The sequence below is a fragment of the Ctenopharyngodon idella genome, chromosome 15, assembly GCF_019924925.1.
Source record: "Ctenopharyngodon idella isolate HZGC_01 chromosome 15, HZGC01, whole genome shotgun sequence".
In the NCBI taxonomy this organism is placed as follows: Eukaryota; Metazoa; Chordata; class Actinopteri; order Cypriniformes; family Xenocyprididae; genus Ctenopharyngodon; species Ctenopharyngodon idella.
This window is the reverse complement of record NC_067234.1, coordinates 23,112,244-23,140,160: the sequence shown is the minus strand read 5'-3', so window position 1 is coordinate 23,140,160 and position 27,917 is coordinate 23,112,244. Positions and strand designations below refer to the sequence as shown.

The 27,917-nt window shown below is 37.4% G+C and overlaps 1 protein-coding gene across 9 annotated transcripts in view; it reads right to left on the bottom strand.

Annotated features, from left to right (window-relative positions):
- Nucleotides 1-27,331, bottom strand: part of igsf9ba (immunoglobulin superfamily, member 9Ba) — a 71,183-nt gene extending 43,852 nt beyond the window's left edge. For all 9 annotated transcript variants that reach the window (XR_007925218.1, XR_007925219.1, XM_051863411.1 and 6 more), the window contains exons 1-3: nucleotides 27,043-27,331; nucleotides 11,237-11,434; nucleotides 2,693-2,839 (exon numbers count right to left, since the gene is read on the bottom strand). Coding sequence is in view for 7 of the 9 variants with exons in the window: in XM_051863411.1 (XP_051719371.1) it covers nucleotides 2,693-2,839; nucleotides 11,237-11,434; nucleotides 27,043-27,106 (409 nt within the window). In the remaining 2 variants the exon portion in view is untranslated. The remainder of the gene's footprint in view (nucleotides 1-2,692; nucleotides 2,840-11,236; nucleotides 11,435-27,042) is intronic.
- Nucleotides 27,332-27,917: the final 586 nt, after the last annotated feature.

Sequence of the window (27,917 nt, the reverse complement as noted above, 5' to 3'; positions counted from 1 at the left end):
ATGGATGGACTTAGAGATTACAGACATGGATTGAATGGGACAAAAGTCTAATTTTGATTTCATGGAGTCTATAATACTTTGACAGACACAGTAACATACTAACCAAAAACCAATCATGACCCCTTATTTTCCAATGTACGACAAGAACAAAATCGTCTCTAACAAGGAGGATGGCAATAATGTTTTCTGATGGAAACAATGGCAAGAGACCTAGACCAAAATCACAAGGGAGTACATTGCTCATTTCTGCAGCTTGAGCATAAAGGCTGTTTTCTGTTGGGTCTACCACACGTATTACTCACAGCAGCAGGCAGTCATGAGTGGTAAGAGACAGTCACATCCTCCTCCACTCCTCACAGCTCTGATTTACTGCTGATATTAGAAATGAATATGAAATCAAGCCACGATTAGTCCTACTCCACCCCCAAAAGCAGACATCCATTAAATGCGAGGGGGAGGGGAAGAGAGCACACCGAGGGAGAGAGAGAGAGAGAGAGAAACAAGAAAAAATGTATGTCGGCTCCGTCCTGCAGTGTATGTAGAGTCTGTGTATGGAGAAACTGAGTACACAGAAGAACAAACTACTAAATAAGATGAAGTCCATAGATAGATAGATAGATAGATAGATAGATACAGAATAGTTATATCGCATGTTACCGATCTTACTGATATAGGTATTCTACAGCAAAGTGATCACTAACTTGTAATGCGTGTACTGCTTACATTTGCCATATCACTCCACATTATCAACAAGGCAGAACAATTATCCCAACCATAACTAAAGATAGATTCACAAATAACCTGCCTGATCTGTCTCAGCTGCTCAGTGTACCCAAACACACAAATGAACTTGATGAAATGACTAACAGAATGGGCACTATCTTCTCTAGTACATTAGAAACTGTTGCACCCATCAGATTAAAAAAGGTTAGAGAGAAAACTACTGCACCAAGGCACAACAATATTACTCATGCTCTTAAGAGTGAAACTCGTAACCTAGAGTGCAAATGGAAACAAACAAATTTAGAGGTCTTTAGAATCGTGTGGAAAGACAGTATGTCCCGCTATAAAAAGGCTCTAAAAGCCGCCAGGGCTGAGCATCTCCGCAAACTCATAGAAAATAAGCAAAACGTTACTTTTATTTAGTACAGTGCTAGAACAAATAAACAGACATCAACTGAACTGAATATTCCATCACACTTTAGTAGTAATGACTTCATGAATTTCTCTACTGAGAAAATCGAAAGCATCAAACATACAATTGTAAACGTACAATCTTTGACAGCATTTTATGATTCAGCCTTAATTATCACACCTCAAGAACAACAGTGCTTTACAACTATAGGACAGGAAGAGCTAAATAAACTTCTCATTGCATCTAAACCAACAACATGTTTATTAGATCCAACACCCACTTAATTACTGAAAGAGTTGTTACCTGTAGCAGAAGAGCCTCTATGTCTAAAATACTAGAAAAAGTTGTGTCTGCTCAATTGTGCTCCTTCTTACAAAAAAAATTATATTTATGAAAAATTTCAGTCAGAATTCAGACCCCATCACAGCACAGAAACTGCGCTTGTTAAAATTACAAATGACTTGCTTATAGCTTCTGACCAAGGCTGCATCTCTATACTAGTTTTACTTGATCTTAGTGCTGGATTCGACACTTATAGATCAAGCCATACTCTCAGCTCGGTTACAAAATTACACTGGTATTCAGGGACAGGCATTAAGTTGGTTTAAATCATACCTGTCTGACATTACCATTTTGTTTATTTAGACGGGGAATTATCCAAGTTAACGTCAGTGAATTATGGAGTGCCGCAAGGGTCTGTTTTAGGCCCTCTGCTATTTTCAATATACATGCTGCCCCTTGGAAATATTGCCCCTTGGTAATAATACACTGTTATGCTGATGACACTCAGTTATATATTTCAACATGACCAGATGAAATCTCTAAATTTTCCAAGTTGACAGAGTGTGTTAAAGATGACCAGTTTTGGATGACCAGTAATTTTATTCTATTAAATTCAGATAAGACTGAGGTATTACTTATTGGACCAAAAGCGTGCACACAGAATCTCTTAGAATATAATTTGCATCTAGAAGGATGTACTGTTACTTCACCCTTTACAGTTAAAGACCTGGGTGTTATATTAGACAGCAAATTGTCTTTAGAAAATCATATTTCATATGTTACAAAAACAGCCTTCTTCCACCTCAGAAACATTGCCTACTAAAGAGTACACCAGCTGAACGCCTGAAATTAAGATTTCAGATGACCTTAACATTTGTGAAAAGATGACGGCAACCTCTGCGAGGACTGTAGATGACACCAACTCTGAATCAACTTATACAACTGCCAAATTTTTTATATATTATAATCATTTCAATAGCAACTTGTAAGAATTGCTTTAATTGCTCACTGTTTCTGGCTAAATTAATACATGATGTTAGCTAACAACCTGATTTGTATTTTCTTAGAACTGTACATTTTTGACATATGGACATTACTTTGGCACAGTCACCTCTGACAAAAGATTACTTTAAATTGTAATGTATAAACATGCATTTTATGTAAAGCTGCTTTGAAACAGTATTGTGAAAAGCACTATACAAATAAATGTGGGATGGATGGATGGATGGATGGATGGATGGATGGATGGATGGATGAGAGTAGCGAGTGTCTCACCATTGACTGTGAGGTGAACCCAGCTGCCGTTGTGGAAGGTGTCATATTGTTGTTCCAGCATGAGGACCCTGCATTCATACCAGCCCTGGTCTTCTGAGCGCACCTGGTCAATCTGCAGAGATGCTTTGCCATGCAGACTGGTTCTACCTGAAAGCGCACAGGAACAGAAGAGAGCAGAGTGAGACCGGTGCAATAGACTCACCTTTTTTAATTTTTTTTTTTTTTTTTTTTGCATACGAAACAGGGTTATTACTGTTAACTAAAACTATTACAAAAAATTCTAAATATTCCTAAAATCTACAATACTCATTGGTGTCATTAGGCCCTTTTTAGGTGGGCCTCAGCCCCCCTAAATGTCTACCCATCCCCCTAAAAAAATTGTCATTAACTCCATAATCTGTACACAAAATCATTTTGGCCTCAGTCCCCTTTAAAACTCATAAAAATGACAGCAGGCTTCGGCTCCTCCCCGTCTTTTAGTCTGCGTTCTTTAGCATGTTCTTAAAACCACAGCGGCACAGCGCCAGTGTCAGAAGCAGAGGACATGGTGTGTGCATTTATTGATAGATTGTTATGATATCGATATATCTGCATCTGTGCAGTTCTTTGTCATAAATGCAGTCTTCACAATGTGATGCAGAAGCAATACAAGATGATTTCAAGTTTTTGCTGCATTCACTCCTCATCACACTACAGTTGTTTTCCACCAGCGAAAATTGTGTGCTTACACCCATTCATGTGCTGTTTTTTTTTGTGTTTGTTTGTTTGTTTTTATTATTGAAAACAAAAAGGAATGGTTTAATATAGGGCAGATTAAACATATTACCAATCTAGACAATTGAGTTTTTAATGAATATAGTTTTTATTCATTTTAATTAACTACATGAAAATGAGAAATGTTGTCTTGGCAACTAGCTGAAATAAAATATTTTATTGTATTTCAGTTGACATTTAATTTATATAAAGCAACAACTTTTTTTTAATGGTTTTAGTTTTAGTTAATAACCCTGACACATTGTGAATAATACCTAAAGACTTTCAATTAAAAAAGGAAACAAGTACCAAGCAGCATCAACAAAAAGACTCATTTATTAAAGCATGAGGAGAATTTCAGTGTAAACTGTTCATAAAACCATTCTTGTGTGAACTATTGAATTCAGTTCTAAGTTCAATGGTTTTATGAACATTTTACACTGATCTCAGTGTCTATAGTCTGGCTTGTTTAAAACGACTCTTACTCTGCTGTCACTGCATACTGCGCCCACTGCTGAAACAGGAAATTTATGTTTTAATTAGCTGTCTGTGTAATATTGTTTGGTGGAGATTATTATTAGTTGTTATCTCCATGAAATAAAAGCCCGGTATTGCCACTGTGATTACAGTTAATCACTCCAGCATGTAAAAAGAAAAAACGCTGAACTGAATATAAAAAATAGTAACTCTATGAATGTTATATAAAGCTATATTACTTAAAGTCACATCATATAGCAACTTTTTGTAGTATTTCCAAGGTTTCACCAATGGCTATTTTGCTATTCACAAAATCAAATAATAAGCAGCAAGCCAGCACGTGAAGCAATGTATAACATTACTAGCAAAGCAATATTCGCTTGATTTCAGCCCTCCTACACTATCAAATGAAAAGTGTACTGTACTTTAAATAGAAAAGAACAAAGAATCACAGCTCACATCCGAGTGTTACACTTTCTCTACTAAGACGCTTAGCAACACTGACAATACAAATAGTCACGGAAAGTGAAAAAAATTTAGTCAAGCATCTCTCTGACTGAACTAAGCCATTCCAGAGCTGGCCAATAGGCAGATACAATCTCTCATTTGCCTATTTGAGGACTTTAGCTAGGATTTAATGTTTTTTTTAAATTCAAGTTCAGGGCACTGTTCACTGGGCCGATATTGCCTGAGTGTCTCAGACTCACATATTTACGTTCCGACTGGCCTTCATACTTCATACTGCTGTGTACTGAGCAGTAGATATCATAGCCCTGGGATCACAGCTGCACCTGAGAGAGGAAACAGCAGGTTTCCAGAGCAGAAAATCAATACGGCATGGGGCAGAGGAGGCTGCGGTCTTGCAGTAAAAAAATAAGGCCTTCAAAATCACAGCTATTTTCGTGTAGAGTAATAAAGTACTGATGGGATCAGGCATGGGCATCAAAGTTAAGGAGAATCTTCACACTGAATTTAACAGCAAATAAAAGGCCCACCTTTGCTAAAAGGACTGCATTACTATCTTTCCCACTATAGACTTAAATGCAGTGTTCTATGCAAGTCTATGATGGATGGATGGATGGATGGTTCTTTGGTGAGTTGTAAGGAACACTGTCGAGTCTAACTGCCTTTAATTTAAGCAGATAATTGTTTGTTTTACTCCCATTTTTGCAGATTCCCCAACTAAAGCCAGTCATGTTGCAGAATGTTTTGCCACTCAGTTCCGGTGGGAAAGTGACATCAATGCATACCCTCTATATATGAGCTACATATATGAGCTCACCTCAGGAGATCCCATTTTATAAATTGCACTCTATGCTCAGAGCGCACAGGGGTGTTCATTAAGCAAACTTGTTAGGCGCTTAATTACCAAAATCTTCTTGCAGGCCTCTTGCCAGAAATGAGTGCACTGCGTTTTAGGGGGCCGTAAACAGGCCCGTCCTGACCGAATACAATCTGCCTCTAGCTAAGAATCACTTTAGGAGAGCCTGTGTAAATCACATCTAAACTGCTGCAATGATTGCTGCATAGATTGTCCGTCTGCAAGACAATGAGGGCTCTAATACGGTAAATTGGTTGAGGAATCAGACCCGGAGCTCTGGCAGTAGCCAACAGGGAGAGAGTTTGGGAATTTCTGCAGCAGAAAATTGCATTGTGAGTTACAGTAATAGCCTTTTGGAGTTCAGTGGTAATTGTGTGCGGGTCCAGCCAAACTGTGAGACTAAAGCCTTGTGGCGTAGAGGAACAATACGAAATGAGCTGCCATGGCAACCCTATAGTACCCACAGGAGACAATGATATACAGTGGAACTGAACATTAGATCTCATATCTAATTTAAAATGCAATGAGGCCACAACCAAATAGTGGAATGATAGTTAATTCACTTCCCCCTTCCTCTCCCTTACTAAAATCAATAATTTATTTTATGGGTGGGAAGGATTTATGAGAAATTGAAATATAAAGATGTTAATTCTTTCCCGGCCTGACCTCTCATTCCGAGAGGGATATAGGTTTAAAACAGGGGTGCCCAATCCTGTTTCTGGAGATCTACCTTCCTGCAAAGTTCAGCTCCAAACCCCGATCAAACACATCTCAACCAGCTAATAGGCCAAATGTCACATGATCAAACAGGAAAACAGGACTCACTGCATCCACTTGTCTGAGTGCTAATGGCTGTACAAACTGAAGGCGATATCTATGTACTTATAAGGTAATTAGCTAACTTCGCTAGTTATTTTTATTGTTATATATGATTTTATTCTATTTATATATATATATATATATATATATATATATATTTATTTAAATATAAATATTAATATTTTTAAATATAAATATTAAATTTTACCTAATATTTGTGTTTGCTATGTATTTCAAATGATAAATATACAGTGCCCTTCACAATTATTGGCACCCTTAGTAAATATGAGCAAAGGCGGCTATGAAAATAAATCTGCATTGTTTATCCTTTCGATCTTTCATTCAAAAAAAAAAAAAAATCACAAAATTCTAACCTATCATTGAAGTAAAACAATTGAAAATGGGGGGAAAAGCTCATTATGAAATAAATGTTTTTCTCTAGTTCACGTTGGCTACAATTATAGGCACCCAATTATTGCAACGTCCTTTTCCCAAGAGTGTTCTTCTAAAATGCCTGATGAGTTTGGAGAACACCTGACAAGATATCAAAGACCATTCCTTCATGCAGAATCTCTCCAGATCCTTCAGATTCCCAGCTCCATGTTGGTGGTGCTTCTCATCAGTTCACTTCACTCATTTTCTTCAAGGTTCAGGTCAGGGGACTGGGACGGCCATGGCAGAAGCTTCATTTTGTGCTTAGTGACACATTTTTGTGTTGGTTTTGATGTTTGTTTTTGGATCATTGTCCCAATGGAAGATCCAATAACGGCCCATTATAAGATTTCTAGCAGAAGCGGTCAGGTTTTGATTTTTATCTGTTGGTATTTGATAGAATCCATGATGCCATGTATCTGAACAAGATGTCCAGGACCTCCAGCAGAAAAATAGGCCCACAACATTAAAGATCCAGCAGTATATTTAACTGTGGGCATGGGATACTTTTTATCCATGTGTGCACCAAACCCATCTGGTGGGTTTGCTGCCAAAATGCTCTTTTTTAGTTTCATCTGACCACAGAAGCCGGTCCCGTTTGAATAATCTCCAGCTGAATATGCTGGAGATTATTTCTGGATGAGAGCAGAGGATTTTTCTTGAAACCCTCCCGAACAACTTGTAGGTGCTGTTTGATCATTTTTTTAGGCTTTCTGAGACTCAAGACTCAACTAATCTCTGCAATTCTCCAGCTGTGATCCTTGGAGAGTCCATTCAAACTCTCCTCCTCACCACGCAAGCAGATTTGTAACATCTTTAGTTGATTGGAACTTCTTAATTATTGCACTGATGGTGGAAATGGGGATTTTCAATGCTTTAGCTTTTTTCTTATAGCCATTTTCTATTTTGTGAAGCTCAACAATCTTTTGCTGCACATCAGAACTATATTCTTTGGTTTTTCTCATTGTAATGGATGATTAAGGGAATTTGGCCTTTGTGTTTCCTCATGTTTATACTCCTGTGGAACAGGAAGTCATGGCTGGACAATTTCATGCTCCTAGTCACCCTGGTGTGCTAAAAAATGTAAATATGAATGGGAATATACTTCAGAGATATTTTACTCATAAGAATTTCTAGGGGTGCCAATAATTGTGGCCAACATGTTTTGGAGAAAAATATTTATTTCATAATGTGAGTTTCCCTCCACTTTCAATTGTTTTACTTCGATGATAGGTTAGAATTTTGTGAATTTTTTTAATAAAAGAGCAAAAGGATAAACGATGCAGATTTATTTTCACAGCCGCCTTTGCTCATATTTACTAAGGGTGCCAATAATTGTGGAGGGCACTGTATATTCATTCAATTTTTTAAAGTATTAAAAACCAAATTACAAATGTTTATATTTAAAAAAAAAAAAAAAAATTTAATAGTATATTAAGTATATTAATTTTTATTTAAAATGTCAAATTAATTTTCAACTTTAAATATTATATTTATTTATTAAATATTATACTAAATAATATCTAAATATAATAAAATATATACAACTTATATATTTTAAATATGCAAAGATTAACCCAATAACTACCACAACCATTATTTGTTTACTATGTATTTTTTTATATATATATATATATATATATATTTAAGTTTTATTAAGTTTTTATTTCAAAATGTATATACATTTTTAATAACAGAATTTATTGTAATATACATATTTTTAAAACATAGTAAAATATATCAAATCTATATATTTTAAAGGTGCAGTACATAATATTGACAGCTAGTGGTACTGCAGTCCAAATTCAAAACATTGGAGAGAGTTGGCCCCGCCGCCTCCTCCTCAGACACAACGCTCATGCGGGTTGCCAGATTGAGGACACGCAACAGGAACGAGTGCAAATGACAATGGAAGGCAATGAGCCTTCAAGTTGATCAGTTCATTTATCCACGTTTTAGTATGTCTCTGGTCAAAGAGTTTTTAGACGGATGTCGAGGCTTTTTATGTCGGGTGGAATCTGCGATCTCCAAACCAGTATTGGGTAAATTGGCAGTGGGCGGGATCACACGGATCAAAACAAAAACAGCCATTTTGACATGGAACGCACATTTCAAAGTAAAATAACTGGCTGTAGCATTATTTTTTGGAGAAACTATTTTGTGAACTTAGCATGTTTCCCAAATATCTGCTAACATATTATGGTATTGTATGTTTTAGTCCAGTCAAAAATATTACATACAGCACCTTTAAATATGCAGTTTAACATAATGACTACTTTAACTTAATATTTGCATTTGTTATGTATTTTAATGCTAATTACAGAGTATCATATTGTAAGCTTAGCAACATCTTAGCAAGTTGAGTCTTCTGTGGGCTAGTGTGAGGAGCGTTTTGTGTTGCTGTCCATAAACAGCGTTCCAAATCCAGCGTTACGAGATACCAGTGCAGTTAGAACGCTCCCTTAGAAGGTAGCTGCCTATGTAGGCCATAGACAGCGCGGCAGCTAAAAAGGGTTTTAAAACAGAGCTCTCTTAATTTAGAAAGCAACAGAAGTTTCCGATTTAATAAAGTGTGACAGCAGTTAAGTGATCAAATAATCTCAAACAATCACAGAGATGGATGTGTCTCACGCAACTCTGTGCCCAGTGTCATGGAAAGTGTGTGCTTTGAGAAGTGCTGACAATGGGTGATTTTTCACCCAGATGGCCAGCAGCAGACCTGCGGTAATTAACGTTCTATAATGCACCTTGAAAAAGAATGAGTGCTATGCTAGCAGGCAGCCATTAGTAAAGCTTTTCACAATCCATGTCAAAGGCAAAAGGCTCGCTTTCACGTTAAGTAGTAAACATAGAAAAACTGTGCTTTCACTCAGCCTCACACAAAATCAGCACATTAGATCAAATTCAACAATTTTGACTTCAAAGGGAACTTTGAATGGTTTGTTTTCAGTTAACAGCTTCCTTTAAAGCTATCATGAGCAGGTAAATATAATCAAACCTAATGTAAATCGCGGGGCTGAGTCCCAATTCACATACTATCACTTTTGCAAAGGTTACTTTAATGTACTTTTAAATTGCTGCTGCTGAAAATCTGATTCAAAATCTAATTTCAACCTGGAAAAACCTGAAAGATATTCTGAAAAAAAAAACCTTTCATTCAAATCGTGATGCCGATAATATAATTTCTGTCATGACAACTCTCTGAGTGTTTGGCATGGTAATGGATATGACAATGTTGATATGTTTGGTCTTGGTGGAATAGATCTGCTTCGCTGCTTCTGCTGCTTTTATTGCTGTTTCTGTAGGTTATTGCTGCTGCTTCAGAGCAAGTAAGACATGCTGCTGCTGTACAATACAGCGTACATGAATTACCCGTAGCAGATCTATACAGGTGAAGCTGGGGAAGGTGGAGGGTTTCTGAAGCTCGCTGCACTATTAAGGCAAATGCTACCAAAGTATTTTGAAGTTTGAGCACGCAAGTTCATTGGATACTGGTACAGCAGAAACCAATCAGCTGTGCCCTATAGATAACAATGTGATTACGAGCAGGTTGAGTTAAAGACCTATTAGCCTGTGCCATCCAGAGTTTCATGACAGAACTGTGTATTTGTACTGAACAAAAAAAATAAAGTAGAAAATGACCTGAACAGAAATATTTTCACAATTTGTGCAGACCAGTGTTATTTTAGCTTTGTTTATATACTATTATAGTATTTATTTTTGTATTTTCCATTTTCATTTTAATTAATTTTAGTTTAAGTTTTAGTAATTTTGTAATGTGCTTTTGTCATTTTATTAGTTTTATATATATATATATATATATATATATATATATATGATGAAAAATCAAAAGTTGAGAAAATTTAAAGGTTTAAGGCAACAAACTTCAGCAGATTTTTGAGTTTTTTCAACTTGTTATTGTAGGAGATTTTTGAGTTTTCTCAAATATATATATAGGTTTAATTTGTTTTTATTTCAGTTTTAGCTTTAGTAATTTTAGTACATTTTTTATTTCAGTTAGTTCCAATGGCACAATTTCTAATTTTCATTTTTAAAGTTTAGGTTAATAATATTTACATTTTAATTTAATTTTATTTCAATTATCGAAAACAATTTTTTAGTTAACAATAACAACACTCTCTTAGACTATCATTTACTATTGGATGCGCAGTATGTACTTTTGTACACTATTCACTATCGATGCATCGTGATTCGTGGATCATTTACGATATTTTCCAAATGCATCGCAAATCAATTCTGAGATTAGTTTTTAACAGCAGATGGCACTCTAGGCAACCACATGCTTAAATGCTCACGAAGAAGAGTGCTCGTGTGTTCGGCTGAGTCTGAGAATGTATTTGCACCTCAGAATGCTTTTATGATGCGAAATTAATGTAAACAGCCCACCGCAAACACCCTTGTAATTCGCTTCCACCTTTTCAAACTTTATGAATGATTATTTTATAGAAGGTTCAAGTGGTGTGTGTAAGGAACTGGAAGGAAGCAAAGTACGGCTGTTTCTAAAGCACGCAGTGCCATCTGCTGTTAAAAACTAAGGTCAGAATCGATTCGAGAAAGAATCGCGATACATACGGAAAATATCAGAATCGATCTAGAATCATTTCTCGATTTGCAATGCATCGATGTATTGTCCCAGCCCTATTACACAAGAATTAATTAATTGTCTACGTAGTAATTAATTGAGATTAAACACTGGACTTTACAAAAATGCTGCTGCTTACCGGCGTATTCAGGGTCCACATGAGGAGGATAGAAACGGAAGTTGATGAAGAAGGGAATAGGCACACCGAATTTGAACCACTCCACCACATAGGGAGTCTGCTGGCCGTTTAGGGGGTGGCTCACGTCACATCCCAAAACAACGCTCTCTCCTGCACGGGCCGTCACAAACTGGGGCTCCTCTCTCACTCCGTAGGCACCTGGACACAAAAACACACACATTCATTCAGCACAGTAAGTAAATAAGCAGATTTAAGTGCATGTTTGCCATATTTGTCCCTAAAAACCATACCCAAAGTGAGGCATCAAACAGCTCATTGTCCTATTAAGAAAACATTTCTTGTGAAGACTTGGATAGTTTCCCAAACGCTGGACTTGTGAAAGTTCTCAGGTAATTATTAGTTAAAAGGAACGGCCAAGCACATAATGAGATGACAAGAGGCTTATTCACGCACCTCATTGATCTCAGCTAATTCACACTTGGATGGGTTTTACAATAGAAGGGCCAGAGTTTTAGCAATCAATGCACAAGCACGTCACATGCCCATGGGTGACCTATCGGAACGCAAAAGGTCACTGTACCTGCCTCAGCAGAAAATATATTGGGGGAATGGATTTTCTTCAGCTAGCTCCACCACAGCCATTGAGCACTCTCTCCTCTATCAGAGTTAGCATGGCTTCAGCGCCCCAATGAAGGAGAAAATCACCTCCGGGATCAAAGGACCTGCTGACGGTGCATTCTCCACCATGGAGACAATGTATGGAAAACTAAGTGATTCAGTAACAGTAAAATGTAAGAAAAAGTAGGTTACAAAAACACTGCTCTCAGACTTTCCTTCCTTACTACCACATTAAACACCAGAATATGCTTTGAATACATACAGGACAACCAGGCAGCAACCAATTTAGCTCTCACTAGCCTTAATACTCCTAACATAGTGACAGTTCTCACCTTCGTTTATTTAAAGCTTAACCTTTAGTGAGTAAGTGAAGACCTGATTGGACTTACACTACCATTCAAAAGTTTGGAGTCAGTAAGATTTTATTTAAAGATATTAAAGGCACAATATATAAGTTTTTGGATTAAAATATCCCAAAACCAGTAGAACAATTATTTATTTTGTTGACTTGTGTACTTACATTATCCCAAATGTTTCCATTAAGAATATTTAAATCCAGAGAAATAAGCAATTTTAACCAGGACACAGACCATGTCCGTGTGTCGCCTATCATTGATTTACCGTGAGTAGTACCATATTTACCATGACTAATATCGATCTAGCCTACTGCAGTGTGCAACAAGTGTCTCATAGCAGCTGCCCAGCAAACGCACAGAGTAGCATTATAACAACTTTCAACACACAAATGTATCTAATATGATAAAACAGCACTGTGTTACCCCACATACACATGACCAGAGGAAGCGGAAGCGCTCGTCTGCGGCATAATAAAAGCACCACTGCTCTCGAGCTGTGTGTCGCGCTCGTCTCTCATTAGCAATCGCTCCAGCGGCCTCGTTCCGCTCCAACGGCTTTCAGCCACACTCTGCTTCATACTACAGTAATGTTAATAAATCTTTAATACATTAGCTCATCCATGAATATGATTTCTGGCCGAGTCCCGTCGGATTCTTTTCCACCGTAGACGTGTAGGCTGTAGACGTGAAGACAACAATTCCCTTGATTCCGCGAAATCAATGGATGCCTTTGTTTTGAACAAGCGACCTCTAGTGGTGAAAACTTACATATTGTACCTTTAATACTTCTATTCTGCAAGGATGCATTAAATGGATCTCAAGTGACAGTAAAGACATGTATAGCATTACAAAAGATGTCTATTTCAAATAAATGCTTTTGAACTTTATATTCATTAAAGATTTCTGAAGAAAATGTCTTACGGTTTCCATAAACATATTAAGCAGCACGACTGTTTTCAACATTGATGATAATAATTAGAAATGTTTCAGCATGTTATAATGATTTCTGAAGGATCATGAGACACTGGAGTAATGGCTGTTGAATATTCATGAATAAATGACATTTTAAAATATATTGAAAATATTTTCAAATAGAACAGATATTTCTCATATTTCACAATATTGCTGTTTTTACTGTATTTTTGATCAAATAAACCTTGCTGAGCATAAGAGACATATTTCAAACACATCAAAATAACTTATGGACCCCAAACTTTTGAACAGCAGTGTAGAAATAGAAATAACTCTTAATTTCACCCTTAGAAATTAGTGTGCAACTATGGTACCCAACTGTTTCCCCCCACAATAAACTATACCTCCAGTATGATGCATTGTTGACTGTATCGAATCAAACGTTAAAAGCAAACCAAAACGTTAAAACAATTCAAACCAACAACTCATGACAGTGATTTGCGAGTCATTCATTCATGAATCAGAGTACACTTGTGCGTACATTAGTTCTTGCGTACAATCAGCAAGAGCAAAGAAAGATGTGCTGTCCAATTACTTTGTATTATTTCACATTGTCCAGTCTTCTGTAAAAGCATAGATTCTGTATTCAATCAAAAATAGCAGTGCAGGAAACTCTATTTTTGGTGTTTGGTCCACATCTGCAGAAAAATGTGGATGTTTCAAAACTGCATATGCAACTAAACGTTGTGGAAATCACTAATTTCCAGTATTTAAATAAAAATAAGAACTGTTTCTCGATTTTCAACCAATCTCATATGCAACAGTGATTTTGTTTACCAGTTAAATCAGCTTTATCCAGTGGAAGAGTTAATCCACTTTATTTGATTTAGCTCATACAGCTTTCGGACTGAAACAGTGCAGATTTAATCAAATTACTCCTAAAGTAGAGCTGGACCCTCCAGTCACGGACCTGGGCCCTGGAATCCGCTCTACTATTGTGAGTGCAGAAGATTGCAAAGCACCACAAAGAGAGCAGCTTAGCTTTAATGAGAGACCAACAGGGCGCATGCATACCCATAAACTCACTACAATCTGCACATGACCAGCCCAAAGCAGGTTCACAAAGAGCATTTCAGCAAGCCATAAATTTGGGTCGGGGAGTCCCACGTTTAGCCTTGTTAGAATGGCCTAATTGTCATCTTGTAACACTTCTGCCCAGATAGGAGTGTACATACTGTAATATAAATGTTGCAAGATCAAGAGTTGTATATTGCACATAATTAACACTTCACTTAGTCTGCTAACTAGCAGCTATATTTAGACAGCTTATTTTTGTAGCCGCTATTATAATACTTTTTTATTAGTTTATTTTTCTTCCCACTGAGATCCACTTGTAATGGTAGTCTCTCTCTCTGATCCTTTGAATCAGAATTAGAAAACATTAATAATTTTATTTTTAGTGTTCTAAATATTTACCAAATCCTTCTCATAACCTCACTGCGGCGCACCAGTCTTACATTTGTATTCTACAGATAATTTGATAGCACCAGTGGGGGAGAGGGTTCTATAAAATGAAAAATGGGACAGAAACCAATAACAATGGTGATATATTGTATTTAACAAGTAAGAGCAGTTACCAATAATATTACATATTTAGGCTCATTCGAAATGCGCATTCACCAGTAGATCACCATATGCTCTACAGTTCATTTGCCTTCTTGAAAATTAATCATAACTAGTATCTACACTTTTAGTGGTATTTGTAAACTGTGATAGGTAAAACCATGCATGACTCCTCACAACTATGACAACTATGATTAGATGGAACAATGGTTTCTATTTACAAGTATATGGTTTCTATTAAGCTTATGTTATTTGTTATGAAAAACAGAATTAGAAAATAAAAATACAAAAAAAAAAAGAATAGAAAGTATCATAGGAAAGAATATATATTTTCATTACTCCCTAATATATGTAGGATCATAGCCTAAAACAAATATGACTATATTAATACATAATAATATTCAATATAAATCTAATATTGTGTAAATACCACATTCTCCCAAAATATCCAGATTAATACAGTTAGTGTTACAACAGTAAATCCATATATTTGTAAAGGTGGCTATTTGTATATTGAAAAACGTTAGCGTTAGATTTTTTCATATGGTTTAAACTAATTTAATCAGAGACATTTGGGTTTTGAAGCAAAAATCTGTTATGAATTTAAACGCTTTACAAATCCCACTAGATCTTGTATCTCTATGTCACGATCAGCGAGTAAACCACGCACCTGCTCTGCGTCCATTGGTCCGTTCTGATAATTGGCTCGTGCTGCGCAATTGACTCTGTTTCGTTCCGTATTTGGAGCATTTGCCGTTTCATGTTTCGAATAGTACGCAACTGAAATTGTCGCGCCTAATCAAAGAGAGTTTTGGTTTCATCGCGCAATGTTAGGATTACCGTAATTACGAGATTCCGACTTGTAAAAAGCGTTCACGTCCTCTTAGACTTTAAGCAACAGCCTCTGGTGGAACGGCAACGGCAATCTGGCGTTCTATTGCGCATGCGCAACTTTAACTGCTGTAACCGTCTACTACGGGAGAACAGGTGATTAGTAGTAGTCGTTACTAGGTGACAGATTAAGAAAGTTAATGTTATGTTTTATGGTATGTGGCAATGTAATTGTCTCTGTATATCATTAAATGCCCAAAGCAACCATTCTTTGCTTTTTAATAATTGCTGTTCCATCAGCAGCTGTTGCTTAAAGTCCCTAATTACAACTTGTGAATGGCAATTTCTGAGAACTTCGACTTGTAGCACGTGATCGCTGTACTACATGACTGCTGCGGATCCATTTTGGCGTTGATAGTGTTGCCATAGAAACGCATAATTTCAAGTCTGCGTTCACGCCATGTCATTGCAGTGGTCACGAGATGACGATAGTGTTCGGAGCTGTTCACCTCAGACTGGGAATTATGCGTTTCTGTGGCACCAATGCCTAAATAAATGTGCAATGTCACGCTTTTTACAAGTAGAAATCACATAATTAGACATGGCAAACGCACATTTGTATTGGCACTAGTGCGGATTTAGCAGGATTTTGAAAATAATAATCAAACCTAATAATTAAAATGAATCAACCCAGATAGCAAGCACTTTTGGGCCGATTCCGGCTGAAACGTGGCACTGTCGGCTCACTGTTGGCATCGGTGCATCGGTACTCAAAATTCAGATTTCATGATTAAGTTTATATCATTTGGTTGGTAAAAAAAAAAATCCCTACGAGAATGTCATCGAACGAGAATGTCATAGCAATTTTTACACCCTACTGTATGGATTACGCATTATAGGCTATGGTTTGGTAAGAAATCTCCAGTTATTTAGCTCAAAGAAGGGCTTAAAACAGAATGCAAAATGCAAATGACTGTATAGCAGGCAGGAAACATGAGGATTAAAGGTGCTGGACCCTAGTATCAGCTCAACTCATGTGACCACTCACCCCTTAATCCACTTGTGTCTGCTTTCACTCCCAAAGGCACAACAAAGACACATGACCCTTTCAGCGCTTATAAACACAACCATCACTCACACCACACATTTACACTGCATTATATGGGCCCTTGGTGATCCGAATGGGGTGGATATTTGTGTTATATATCAGTGGTTGAGCTCTTAATTCAACTGTTATGGTTCAGAGAACCTTTAAAGAAGAAAATGAAATAAATGAGTACAAGCCTATATATATATATATATATATAAAATATTTTTCAATTTGCCTGGTCTTGGTCACCGAGAAGAGGAAGTTTTCTTTATTAGACCAGTAGATTAATACTGTCAGTGTGCATCGCATGCATATGTGTGTTCAACCAAACATCCATATACTTCAAGCTCTCATTTTAATAAGAGAGTGTGTTGAGATATCATCCAAATCATTATTTATGCAGACCTTTTATTTAAAAAAAAAAACTAAACAAAATGCTTTCCCAGTCTATGCTTATAGTCTTAACAGGAAATCAAGGATGGAACTCCAGCAGTATCCCTCTAAGGATTCCTATTCAAATGAGGGAATTACTAGTTCTTGGTAAATTATTCATTGTTGGAAAATGCAACATTTGTACAGAAGTACATTAAATATTCACAGGGAAAAAAATCTTGATTTCAAAGATTCAAATGAGAAATTTGTGGCATTTAGTCCATGTCTGTTTTGTTTGAGGTCATCTAGGTCTTTTTTTATTTTTAAATAAAATACAAAATCCCTATATATATATACCCTTGTCTTATATCTTGAACATCACTGATTTGTTTTTGAATAAATATTCCTTAAAGAAGACATTTTGAGAAAAATTAACATCCATCTTTTTGTCTTTATCATTTTTGTATTTATCATACCAGGGAAGTAAATGGTAATCAAAACTGTTTAATTACAAGCATTCTTTAAAATATCCTCTTATATGTTTTGCAGAAAAAAGAAAGACAAACAGATATGGACCAACGATGTGGGTAATTAAGTGATGACATCTGAGAGCTTTCTGTCCCTCCATTGACAGCCTACGCAACTACCACTTTCAAGCCACGGAAAGGTAGTAAAGACATCATTAAAGTAATCCATGTGACTAGTGGTTTAACCTCAATTTTATGAAGCGACACAAGAAGATAATTTACCACTTTATTTACAAAATATTAATCTCTGACATACGTTTACACAACAACGTCTGCTCTCGTGAACGCATGTTGGAGATTAATATTTTGTAAATAAAGTGGTAAATTATGTTTTTGGATTACTTTTCTGATGTCTTTACTACCTTTCTGGGGATTGAAAGTGGTAGTTGCATAGTCAGTGGAGGGACAGAAAGCTCTCAGATCTCAAAAAGATCTTAATTTGTGTTACGAAGATGAACAAAAGTCTTACAGGTTTGGAACGACATGAGGGTGAACTAACCCTTTAAGAAAGGCCATTCATTATGAATTTGTCACAGCTAATTAAAGCATCTGATCTTATTCACTCAATGCTGGTTCCACACAAAACATTGATATCAAACATTACAGAATCAGACTATAAACAGACTATAAACCGCTAAAATCCATGAATGAGTCGACTCAAAGGGGAGCTCTCAGCAGTGTGACTCCCTCCCTTTCTGAGACACAAACAGCAAGCTGAATGGTAACTAAAGCTCAGACAATCCCGAACTTAAAAACCCTTTCCACCAGCAGATGTAATTATCCATTATCAGGATGAATAAAATAATGCCAAAATGCTGGAAGCAGTAATTTTGTTTATATTCATCATAATTACATGCAGTTATACAGATTACATCATGCTCACTAATGGCATAAACTAATACTATATGATAGCAATTACTCGGCACATCAGCAGCAAAACCGTCCATTCCTGGGATCAAGCATAATCTGTGCGCCAAGAGGCAGCGTTAGTCTCCCTGCCAACAGGGACATTGGGACACATCATGAATAGGCAATCAAATGGAGAACAGAGCAGAGGTGGGTTCTCAAGGACACTAACCTACTCGGCTGCACAGGCCACTGACAAATCTGTAATTGAATGCCAGCCTGTACATGATGAAGGTCACTTCTCAGAGAGCAATGTGTCAGAGCTGGCCAAAGAAAGCAACACATGGCGTGAGGATGAGTGACCTGGGTAAAAACGTCAGTGCAAGTGAAGATATACAGTAGAAATACTCGGTGTGGTGGACATATATTTTATAACTGACCTCACTTATGCACTTAGGATTGAAAGAGAGCAAATTCTTGAATCCATGTTCTTCCAGCATCTACTGGAAAGCCTTTTCAGATGTGTAGAAGCTGTTATAACAGCAAAATGATGACTACCCTGTTGAAAAACCCAGCATATGTGCTGGTTAGGTATGTTTCAAAGCATGGCAGCTGGTTTGAGCTGGTTTATGTTGGTTCTTAGTTGGTCATGGGCTGGTTTAAGCTGGTCCTGAGCTTGTTATTAGCTGGTCCTGAGCTGGAGCTAGTTGCTTAGGACCAGCTGAGGACCAGCATAAACCAGTTCAAACCAGCTGCCATGCTTCAAAACATACCTAACAAGCATATATGCTGTTTTTTTTAACATGGTAACTACCTATTAATACAATGCGGCTCAATCAAGAGCATTTTGAGGTAACTTTATGGTTGAATTGAAGCAAATACACTCAGTATTGCATGATAAAAGTAATAGCGCCCTCTCCATGACTCTAGAACAAAAGAAAAAGTTAGCAGATGAAATAAGAGACCTCTGGGACACCAGATGGCCGCTTTGCTCAATGGAAACACAAGCCGCCATCACTGTAACAGGGTCGTAGGTGTCCATCTGATGGAGCGCATCGCAAACTCATCGCCGTGGCCCATCTGGAAGATGGTGTTTCTGAACTTACCAATCTGTTCCTAGCCTGAACATGGATTTGATCGCACCGTATGCTAAAGATCTCCAACTAGGCACAGGTTTAGAAAGTTTAGAAAATAAGCTTGATCATGAATAACAATGTTTGAGTAGGCGAAATTTGATAAAGGAATTTGCTCAACAGTAAGATTTTTTCCTGCTGGCCCAGTCACTTGCCCATTTATTAGTATTTTTTGGGGGGGCTGTTAAGATTAACGTGTTAACGTATGCGATTATTTTTTCCAGTTTACACGTTAAAATATTTAACGCAACATCCGTTTTTTTTTTCGTCATCCTTTAGCTAGCGTTACATTACATTATATGATCAAGCTATCATTCATTCAAGTGCTATTAAACCATTCAAGCATGACAAGATGCAAAAAGAACTTAAATCTGTACTGGTGCGCTGTTTGTGAATCTCCGCTTCAGACAGTCTTTCACACTTGAACGGAAAAAAACACACAAAAGTATGCCAAAATGCCTGCTTTGTCGCGTATCCTTGCAGCACAGTGAGTTCAATAAAGTCTTAAATCAAATGACCGTAAAGAGTTGTGAGGACATCGGATGTGTGTCAGATCCACGTCATGTGCGTCAGATTTTAAAGTGACAGCAGCCTAACACCGTGTCCTAACCAGACGCAACGCGACGCCGTGACAAGCAATAAAAGGTATCTTTTCCATGTTAATCTGAGTTTTTGTCCTAACCAGCCGCGATGGCGACAATTCTATTTTAGAAACGGTTTCTATTTCTCCGCGACGTCGCGGCTGAAACAGCAACACAAAGTATGTCAATGATAATATCAGGTACTGTTTATGTGCTTTATTTAATGTTAAAAGCGTCTAACGTGAGTTTGAATATCGTTCTGTGTTCCCAGCTTTTTAGCTGTAATGAAAACAACACTGGCTAATTCACGTCAGATCTTGAAAATAAATAAATGGGCACAAGAACGTTCAAACTGTCAACTCATTTGCGAACAAACAAGTTAATTCTATGACAAAGATTGGTTCAGTCACTCCGTATGTACTTTAAATAATGTTTAAATGGTGTAATATTTATGAATTTTAATAAGTACTTGCCCATTTCACTGTGTCCGCTGTGCTCTTGCCGAGAGAGCCCGTCCACACTCTCTTCTGATTGGCTGTGGTTTTTGATTGATTTTTTTTGCTTCTCATTGTCGCGTCGCGTCTAGTCTGGACAGTCAAATTTCTCGTCGCTGGAATCTTATCGCATCGTGTCTGGTTAGGACACAGGTGTAATAAACCTGCTGCTGTGATGTCTGTCATTAATGTTAATCAAAGAACAAAATACAAAGAGAAAATCACTCACTGCTCTTGACTGAATCACTTATGTAGCTTTAATAAGGATTAATCTATATTTAATTAATAATTTATGCAGTGAAGGCTGTGAAGTGTTTGATAACTTTATTCAATTTCTGTATATTTCCTACCTGTTAGATCAAATATTTAAAATACACTGTCATTATGTTATTTCTACATAAATTAGGCGATTAAATGTGAAATTATTACAATACAAAAAAGACTTTAATGTTAGGTGCGATTAATCGCAATTAATTACAGAAAAAATGTGCGATTAATTACTTATTTTTTTTCGATTGACACTAATTATTTTATATTACTTTCATTAAATGAAATTAAATAGCACACGCAAGATATGTAACCCACGTGCAAGATGTGTAACGCAATAATTGTCCAAGTAACAGTTCCTTTAACTGGGCCTAAATTCCCTCAACTGTCCCCCAAGTCACCAGGCCATCTTTATTTAGACATGCAGCAAATCAATAAAGCTAATAAAGAGCTCGAATACAGGAGGAACGCAAACAGAGGCAGGTACACAGAGTCTAAGGACGTACCGTTTACCGCACCAGACGTGAAGATGCCTGGAATGTTGAAATGGCATTTGATTACAGTTACACTTAAAACTGATGACAGCAGAGGAAGAAATGCACATTCTCAGCAGGAAATCCCATCTTGAGGAAAACAAAAGCAAAGCATCAGCATCTTTTTCCACATTACACTGAGGTACGATAAGATCAGAAAGCATAACGACACACCCACCACGCAGAACAATGCAAGGAATCTTCTTAATAAGACGTCATCTAAAATATGATGAATAATGAAGCCGGCCACTTCGGCGTACAATACAGCACCTCCACTGTGGAGTTCTCCGCTATAAAGTATCTACGCCTGAGGGAAAGGGAGAGCTGAAGATAGTAAAGTGTCCCTGAGGGAGGAACGGAGATTCTTGTGCTTGCTATCTCCTAAACACAAAGCCATCAGTGTAATATTTCACAGGAACAATTCGAAGAGATATGTGGTGGAAAATTAGCCCAATGCATATCGCTACAGAGTGCAACAAAAAGCTAGCTAATGCATCAGTATATAAGAGCTCATTTTAATGAGGAGAGTCTCCATAGCAGTGCACAGTCGAGTGCAAAGGGCTCTTCTAATGTAATGCATCGTGAAGTCCAGCGTGTCTGAGCGGACTGTTGAATATTTCATGGCGGTGAGGGAAACGGCACGAGTCGTACCGACGGAGCCCCAGCTGATGGAGGACTGGAAGGAGACAGACTGTAAGGTGAGACTAGGAGAGGATGTAGGCAGCGCGCCCAACTTTAGCAGGAGCTACTGTCTCAGCTCAGCCTAAAACACCACTACATCTCACAAGGGCTGACAGCAGCACTGTGCCTTTACTGATTGACCCGTACAGGCTGACAGTGGACACCTTTAGATATCTCACAGCTTTTTCAACACTGTAAAAAAAGTCTGCAACTAAAAAAAATGTTTAGTCATTGGTTGCATTCAAAATGATTAATTGGCCTAATAAAAGTTCTATAAATTAATAAATTTAAGCTGTGGTGACAATACTTTTGAGGGCTAAAAAACTGAGTACATTTTAGCGTCAGTAAAGGGCTTTTCACACTGCGCTTAACCCTGTGTTATCTTCGTTCTAAACACCGCTTTTAACCCTGTGTAAAGGAACATTCACATGCTAGAGCTTTTATGTAAATAGGTCGCATGCTGTGCTTGTCCAATCAATGACACAGACACAGCAAATATGCAAATAAGAATGTTAACCCAGAGTTTTGGAATGTACAGTGTGAAACGTCATCTTATGAATACCCAGGATTAACTGTTAACCCCAGTAAATTATGAGCAGTGTGAAACGTGAAGCGAGATAACCCAGGATTACGTTTACCCGGGGTTTAGAATGACCCAGGGTTAACTATTTCAAGTGTGAAAAGCCCTTAAGAGGGTCAGGCAAGATGCTCATTTTGTCATAGCCATTAATTTATTAAATTTATTTTAAAGTATATTTCAAATACAATCCACACCCTTACAACTGGAAATTATGCAATAGAGGACCCCTGCAGACCCTCATATGACTGTCAAGGTCAATAAGTCTCCTATAGTATAAGATAATTTGACTTTTTTTATGATAAAGCAAGGTTAGTTCAAAGTTGTAAAATGTTATGTATTGTGATTTCCTAAAAACTTAAGAATTAGCAATAAAAAATATATGTAAATATATATAAAACGGTTAGTTCCTGTCCTTGATTCTGATTGGTCAATAGCTGTGTTTTATTCACTATAAAACACGGCTATGACCGCTTCACCCAACGGTTCTGTGTATCACTACACAACACCCTTAGCAACCACTCTTAGCAACGTAAACTGTTTGTTCTCAATTGATATTGTTCATTGAAGCTTACTGTATTATGTAGAAGAGTATTGTGAGAAAAAGATTGAGTGAGCGAGTTCATTACCTGCATTCAGATTTAGCATTTTCCTTCAGGTCAGTCCTATGTTCATAATAAAAAATCTTTTTAAATGTCCGATGTATTATCTTGTCCTTTTAACAGTTAAGGGGTTTTCCCGTGACTGACAGCACTAGCCAAAGCATTTGTCACTTGTCTTGTTCCGTGTTCACAACAATTCAGTCTTTTCAATATAAAAGTCTTCACTACTGACTGACACAATCATAAAGACAGTCTTTGCCGCCATAAAATGGCGTGAAAATGTAACTTCTGTTGCTGTTCACGATCAGGGACAATTTTTTTCGGCGGAAGGAAGGCTTTTAGAAAAAGTTTACTTCATGAAAGTTGCATTGATACGTATTTCTGGCATTAATATTTGTATTCTCCACATCGCGTCGTGCCTAACAATGCCCTTCAGCCATGACTTATTCACAATGCAGCACAGCCTCTCGTACCTTATTGCTTACATATAGTATATGTAATATTTTTTATAAAAGCCACTTAGAATGTCAGAAGGGTCACCCTCCATCCTCTTGAGCCATTCCAAGCCACGTTATCCTCCCTAAAATCACTGATACACAGTAGATGTGTAAAGCCGCAACCCAGGATCTTAGTAAGTCGTCAGTTTTCACTCTCCCTGAACTGGGACAAGTGGTTGCACCCAACGGTCAGAAGGCTGCAGGTCAGACAAATACTGCTTGGCAAGGTAAGGGGGAAGGGAGCTTTGCCAGAGGTGTCCATTACCGACAATCTGCAAACTGTGCCAAGAGCTGCTCTTCACAGCTTTATTAAGACGGAGACTTTCGCTGGCCCTGCTTATTGTAATTCTCTGTGGCTTCAATGCAGAGGATGATGCTTGGTGTGGAAAACATACTCTTTGCTCACCACCATTACTTCACTTTTCTGAAAAACTCTGTTCAAACTGAGGTGACAATCCAACTGAACGTATGAGTTGGCTTTTTTTTTACTATTATATGACCATAAATGGGCTCTTATCTAACAGTACAGGGGTGTCCAAGTTCGGTCCTAGAGGGCCACTGTCCTGCAGAGAGTTTAGCTCCAACTTGCCTCAACACACCAGCCTGAAAGTTTCTAGTATGCCTAAATAGACCTTGATTAGCTAGTTCAGGTGTGTTTATTTGGGGTTGGAGCTAAACTCTGCAGGACAGTGGCCCTCCAGGGCCAAATTTGGATACACCTGTAATAGTATATCTGATATTTCTAGTTTAAAGTGCCCCTATTATGCTTTTTTGAATATTACCTTTCATGCAGTGTATAATAGAGATTTAAAGATCAAAGCGCATGACAATTAAAGTTATTGTCTCCTAAAAGAAAGAATCAATTCTAAACTGCTGATATGAGTTGTCAGCAATTCTAGTCTCACTTCCTGTTACATATCTAGGTAACAAACTGACAAATTTGCATAATTCCAGCCAACAATGTCTACTTTCACCTGCACTCAAACACTGTAGTTGTATCTGAAGCCTGGAAGAGTTTGGTCCGTGTTGTCGACATGCCAAAAACACAATAAGAGCTGAAATTCATATATGGTAATAAGCGTTTCCTTTCCAACATGCGCTATGAGTGGTAGACCAATCACAACAGACTTGGCCATCTGGCCAATCACAGCAGAGTAGGCTCACAGAAAGGAGGGGTTTAGAGAGACTGAATCTTCGAACTAACCGTTTTCAGACTCTTTGAGAAACAAGGTGCTATGTATATTATGAAAAAATTTTAAGTTTTTTTTTTTTTCATGTTAAACTATTGTAGAAGACCTTCAAAACAAAATTAGGAACCTTTAAAATAGCATAATAGCATACATTTTTTTTAAACAATCTTCTAAAGGTTCTGGAGATGTTTAAATCTACTTACAGAAGTCTTCTTGGGGCAATAAATTGTAGCACCTAAATTCTAAATTCAGGTACTTTTTGAAGTATAGTACCTAGTTAAGTACTACAATGTGTACATTATTTTAATGTTCAGATAACCAAAATTGATGGTATTTAAATAACTCTTGCCATTATATTTCCTCACAGGAACCTCAAGAACTTCATTGGTCTGATTAGATCATTTCTTCCTTGACTGCCTAAGCTTTTGTTGCAGCATATAATCTCTTCCAACATCTCATGAGTCTCAAATGCATTTCTCGCTCTCTCAAATAAACCATTGTCTTTGACTTTTTGTGATTCAGTCTCAAATATGAAACTGATTTTTTTTTTCTTGAAGCTAACAAAGCCATTCGACAGACCCAAGAATCAATAAAAAACTTTGTATCTCAGGCGCATGTTTGGGTAGCAATATAATTTTGTCAATCAGAGAAACTCAAAGCAATGAGTTGTGCTCTTCTCAAGCCCTAATTTATGCCACTTGTAAGCTAACATTGTCTCATTACAGTGTGCTTGACGCTCCCTAAACGACAGCTTCAAAATGGCTGATGTTGGATTTGAGAGACAGGAAACAGACTGTGACTATTATTTCACAAAGAACATAAAATTGCAGACAGAAAGCTCTCAAACAAGCATCTAGGCCCAGGGGTTTTCACAGTTATTTTTCGTGTTGCAACCCACAACAACTAATAACTGACTTTATTTACTGCACTTTCCAAGTGGTGGTACTAAACTGTATAAATATTAGGTTTTTAAAACTTTATTTATTACTTTATTATAATAATGTATTATATACTTCACACATTTGACTATAAGACAAAGTTAAAGAATTATATTTTAGACTTTTCTTTTTTAATTTCCGTTGTGTGATAGGCCAAAGAAATATATACCTGTATTTTTTTAATTCTGCTTTTGTAAATGTCAATTACAAATTTAACTTCATAATTTAAATGACTGTATGTTCAATCAGTCAATCACTTTAGCTCACCAGTTTCCCCTTCAATTAAAGGAGGAAATAGCCCCTCCCATTGGCCAAAGATGGAAATACAAGGTTAAATCAGTCCATTTGTCAATAAATAAGGGCTCCAAATATAAGAAAATATATACGAGAAATGATATAATAACAGTGAAAGAGGCGAAACAAGCTAACGAAATGATCATAAACATCGTTTCTTCCAAAATATACACACATATGTGTTTTAAAGCCATGCGACTGAGCTTTTATCATCATAATACACAAAACTGAGCATATATATCCCTGTGTAAACAGGCACGACAGACTGTAGTAGCCCAGACAATCGCAGCATGTCTCCATTCAGTGCCGCACGCCCCTTTTCAACACTAACTGCAATTCTGGACCGTCTTTCATCTGTGATATTCTGTATTAATGTCTCGAATCTCACAATAAATCATGGGTGATTAATGCACAAACGCTCTTTATGGCACACAAAAAAAAGCATTTGTAATCAAATGAGCATCAATCGATTGTAACAGCGACCTACACGCCTTCAATTGTCTCGCTCATGCCCTAATATGAGATGATGCAAATACTATTAGAAATGACACGTTGTCAAGTTTTATCCCAAATGAATGGATACATTTGATGATAAAAAAATAATAATAATAATAAAAAAATTGCATTAATTGTCATACATGTAGCTCAACTGGTAGAGCATGGCTCTAACGCTAAAGTCACGGGTTCGATCCCAGAAAACGCACATATTCCGATAAAATATATAGCTTGATATATAAAAGCATAAATAAAGGTGCCATTTAACGCATCTGTTAAACACACAAATGAAACGCCTATGTGCCTTTCCTTAAATGATGCAGAATAAAAATACTGCACTTCAACTCACCTTGAGCTGCCGTTCCTCGGGTGCTGAAAACACTTGCTATCAAAGTGGCCACATACCAAATCATAGTACTATTGCCGACCAGGAATAATAGCTCAAAGTGCCCCTTTCAATAAATCTTTCATATTCAGTTTCCTCCGTTTCCAGTCTGATACCCTGCTTATCATATCCTGTGCTCTCCTCTCTCAGCTTTTTCCTTCATTTTTTCCCCTGCCCGTCCTTCCTATGGCATCCTCCCCCGAAGAGACAGAGCACCTGCACCAGCGCCTTTATGGAAGACGGAGATGTTCCGAAGTGCAAAGTGAAACCAAGTGTGGGAATGTAGCCATTGGGTCCGCCCCCGCTGCACTCTGATTGGTCAGTGCCAGGCGCTCTGGGGCGTGTATTGGTTAATCATCCGCCCCCTGGTAGTAAAATGGCATGGCAGATGCTCTTATTCAAGGTGAGTTGGAGTGTGCTGGTGTAGTACAACTGCTGCAGTATCATGCGCATTAACAGAAACCAAAGTCCGCACCTCTTTGGATCTTTTCTATTGTGTCTCTTTCTTTTTGAATGGCACATACAGTATGTTGTTCTGGGTCTATGCAGATATGAACGAGGCTGTATAGTGCGTGTGGGTTTTATAGAGCTACACTGATCCGGTGTAGTTTTAAAATCAGCCTGTAATGCGCCTGCAAACTTCTCTTGTGCATGTACATTTCCTCTCAGGCGTGACATTTTGATTCTGATGGAAAGGGTGCATCAACATTACACACACTAAAGCAAAGGGTGTGGCAACCAATATCATCAGGGATGTGTTACAATCCCCATCATTTTGGATTCATCATCATTCATTTGTCTGTTCACACTCTGTCACCAGATTCTCTCTATACTTTCAT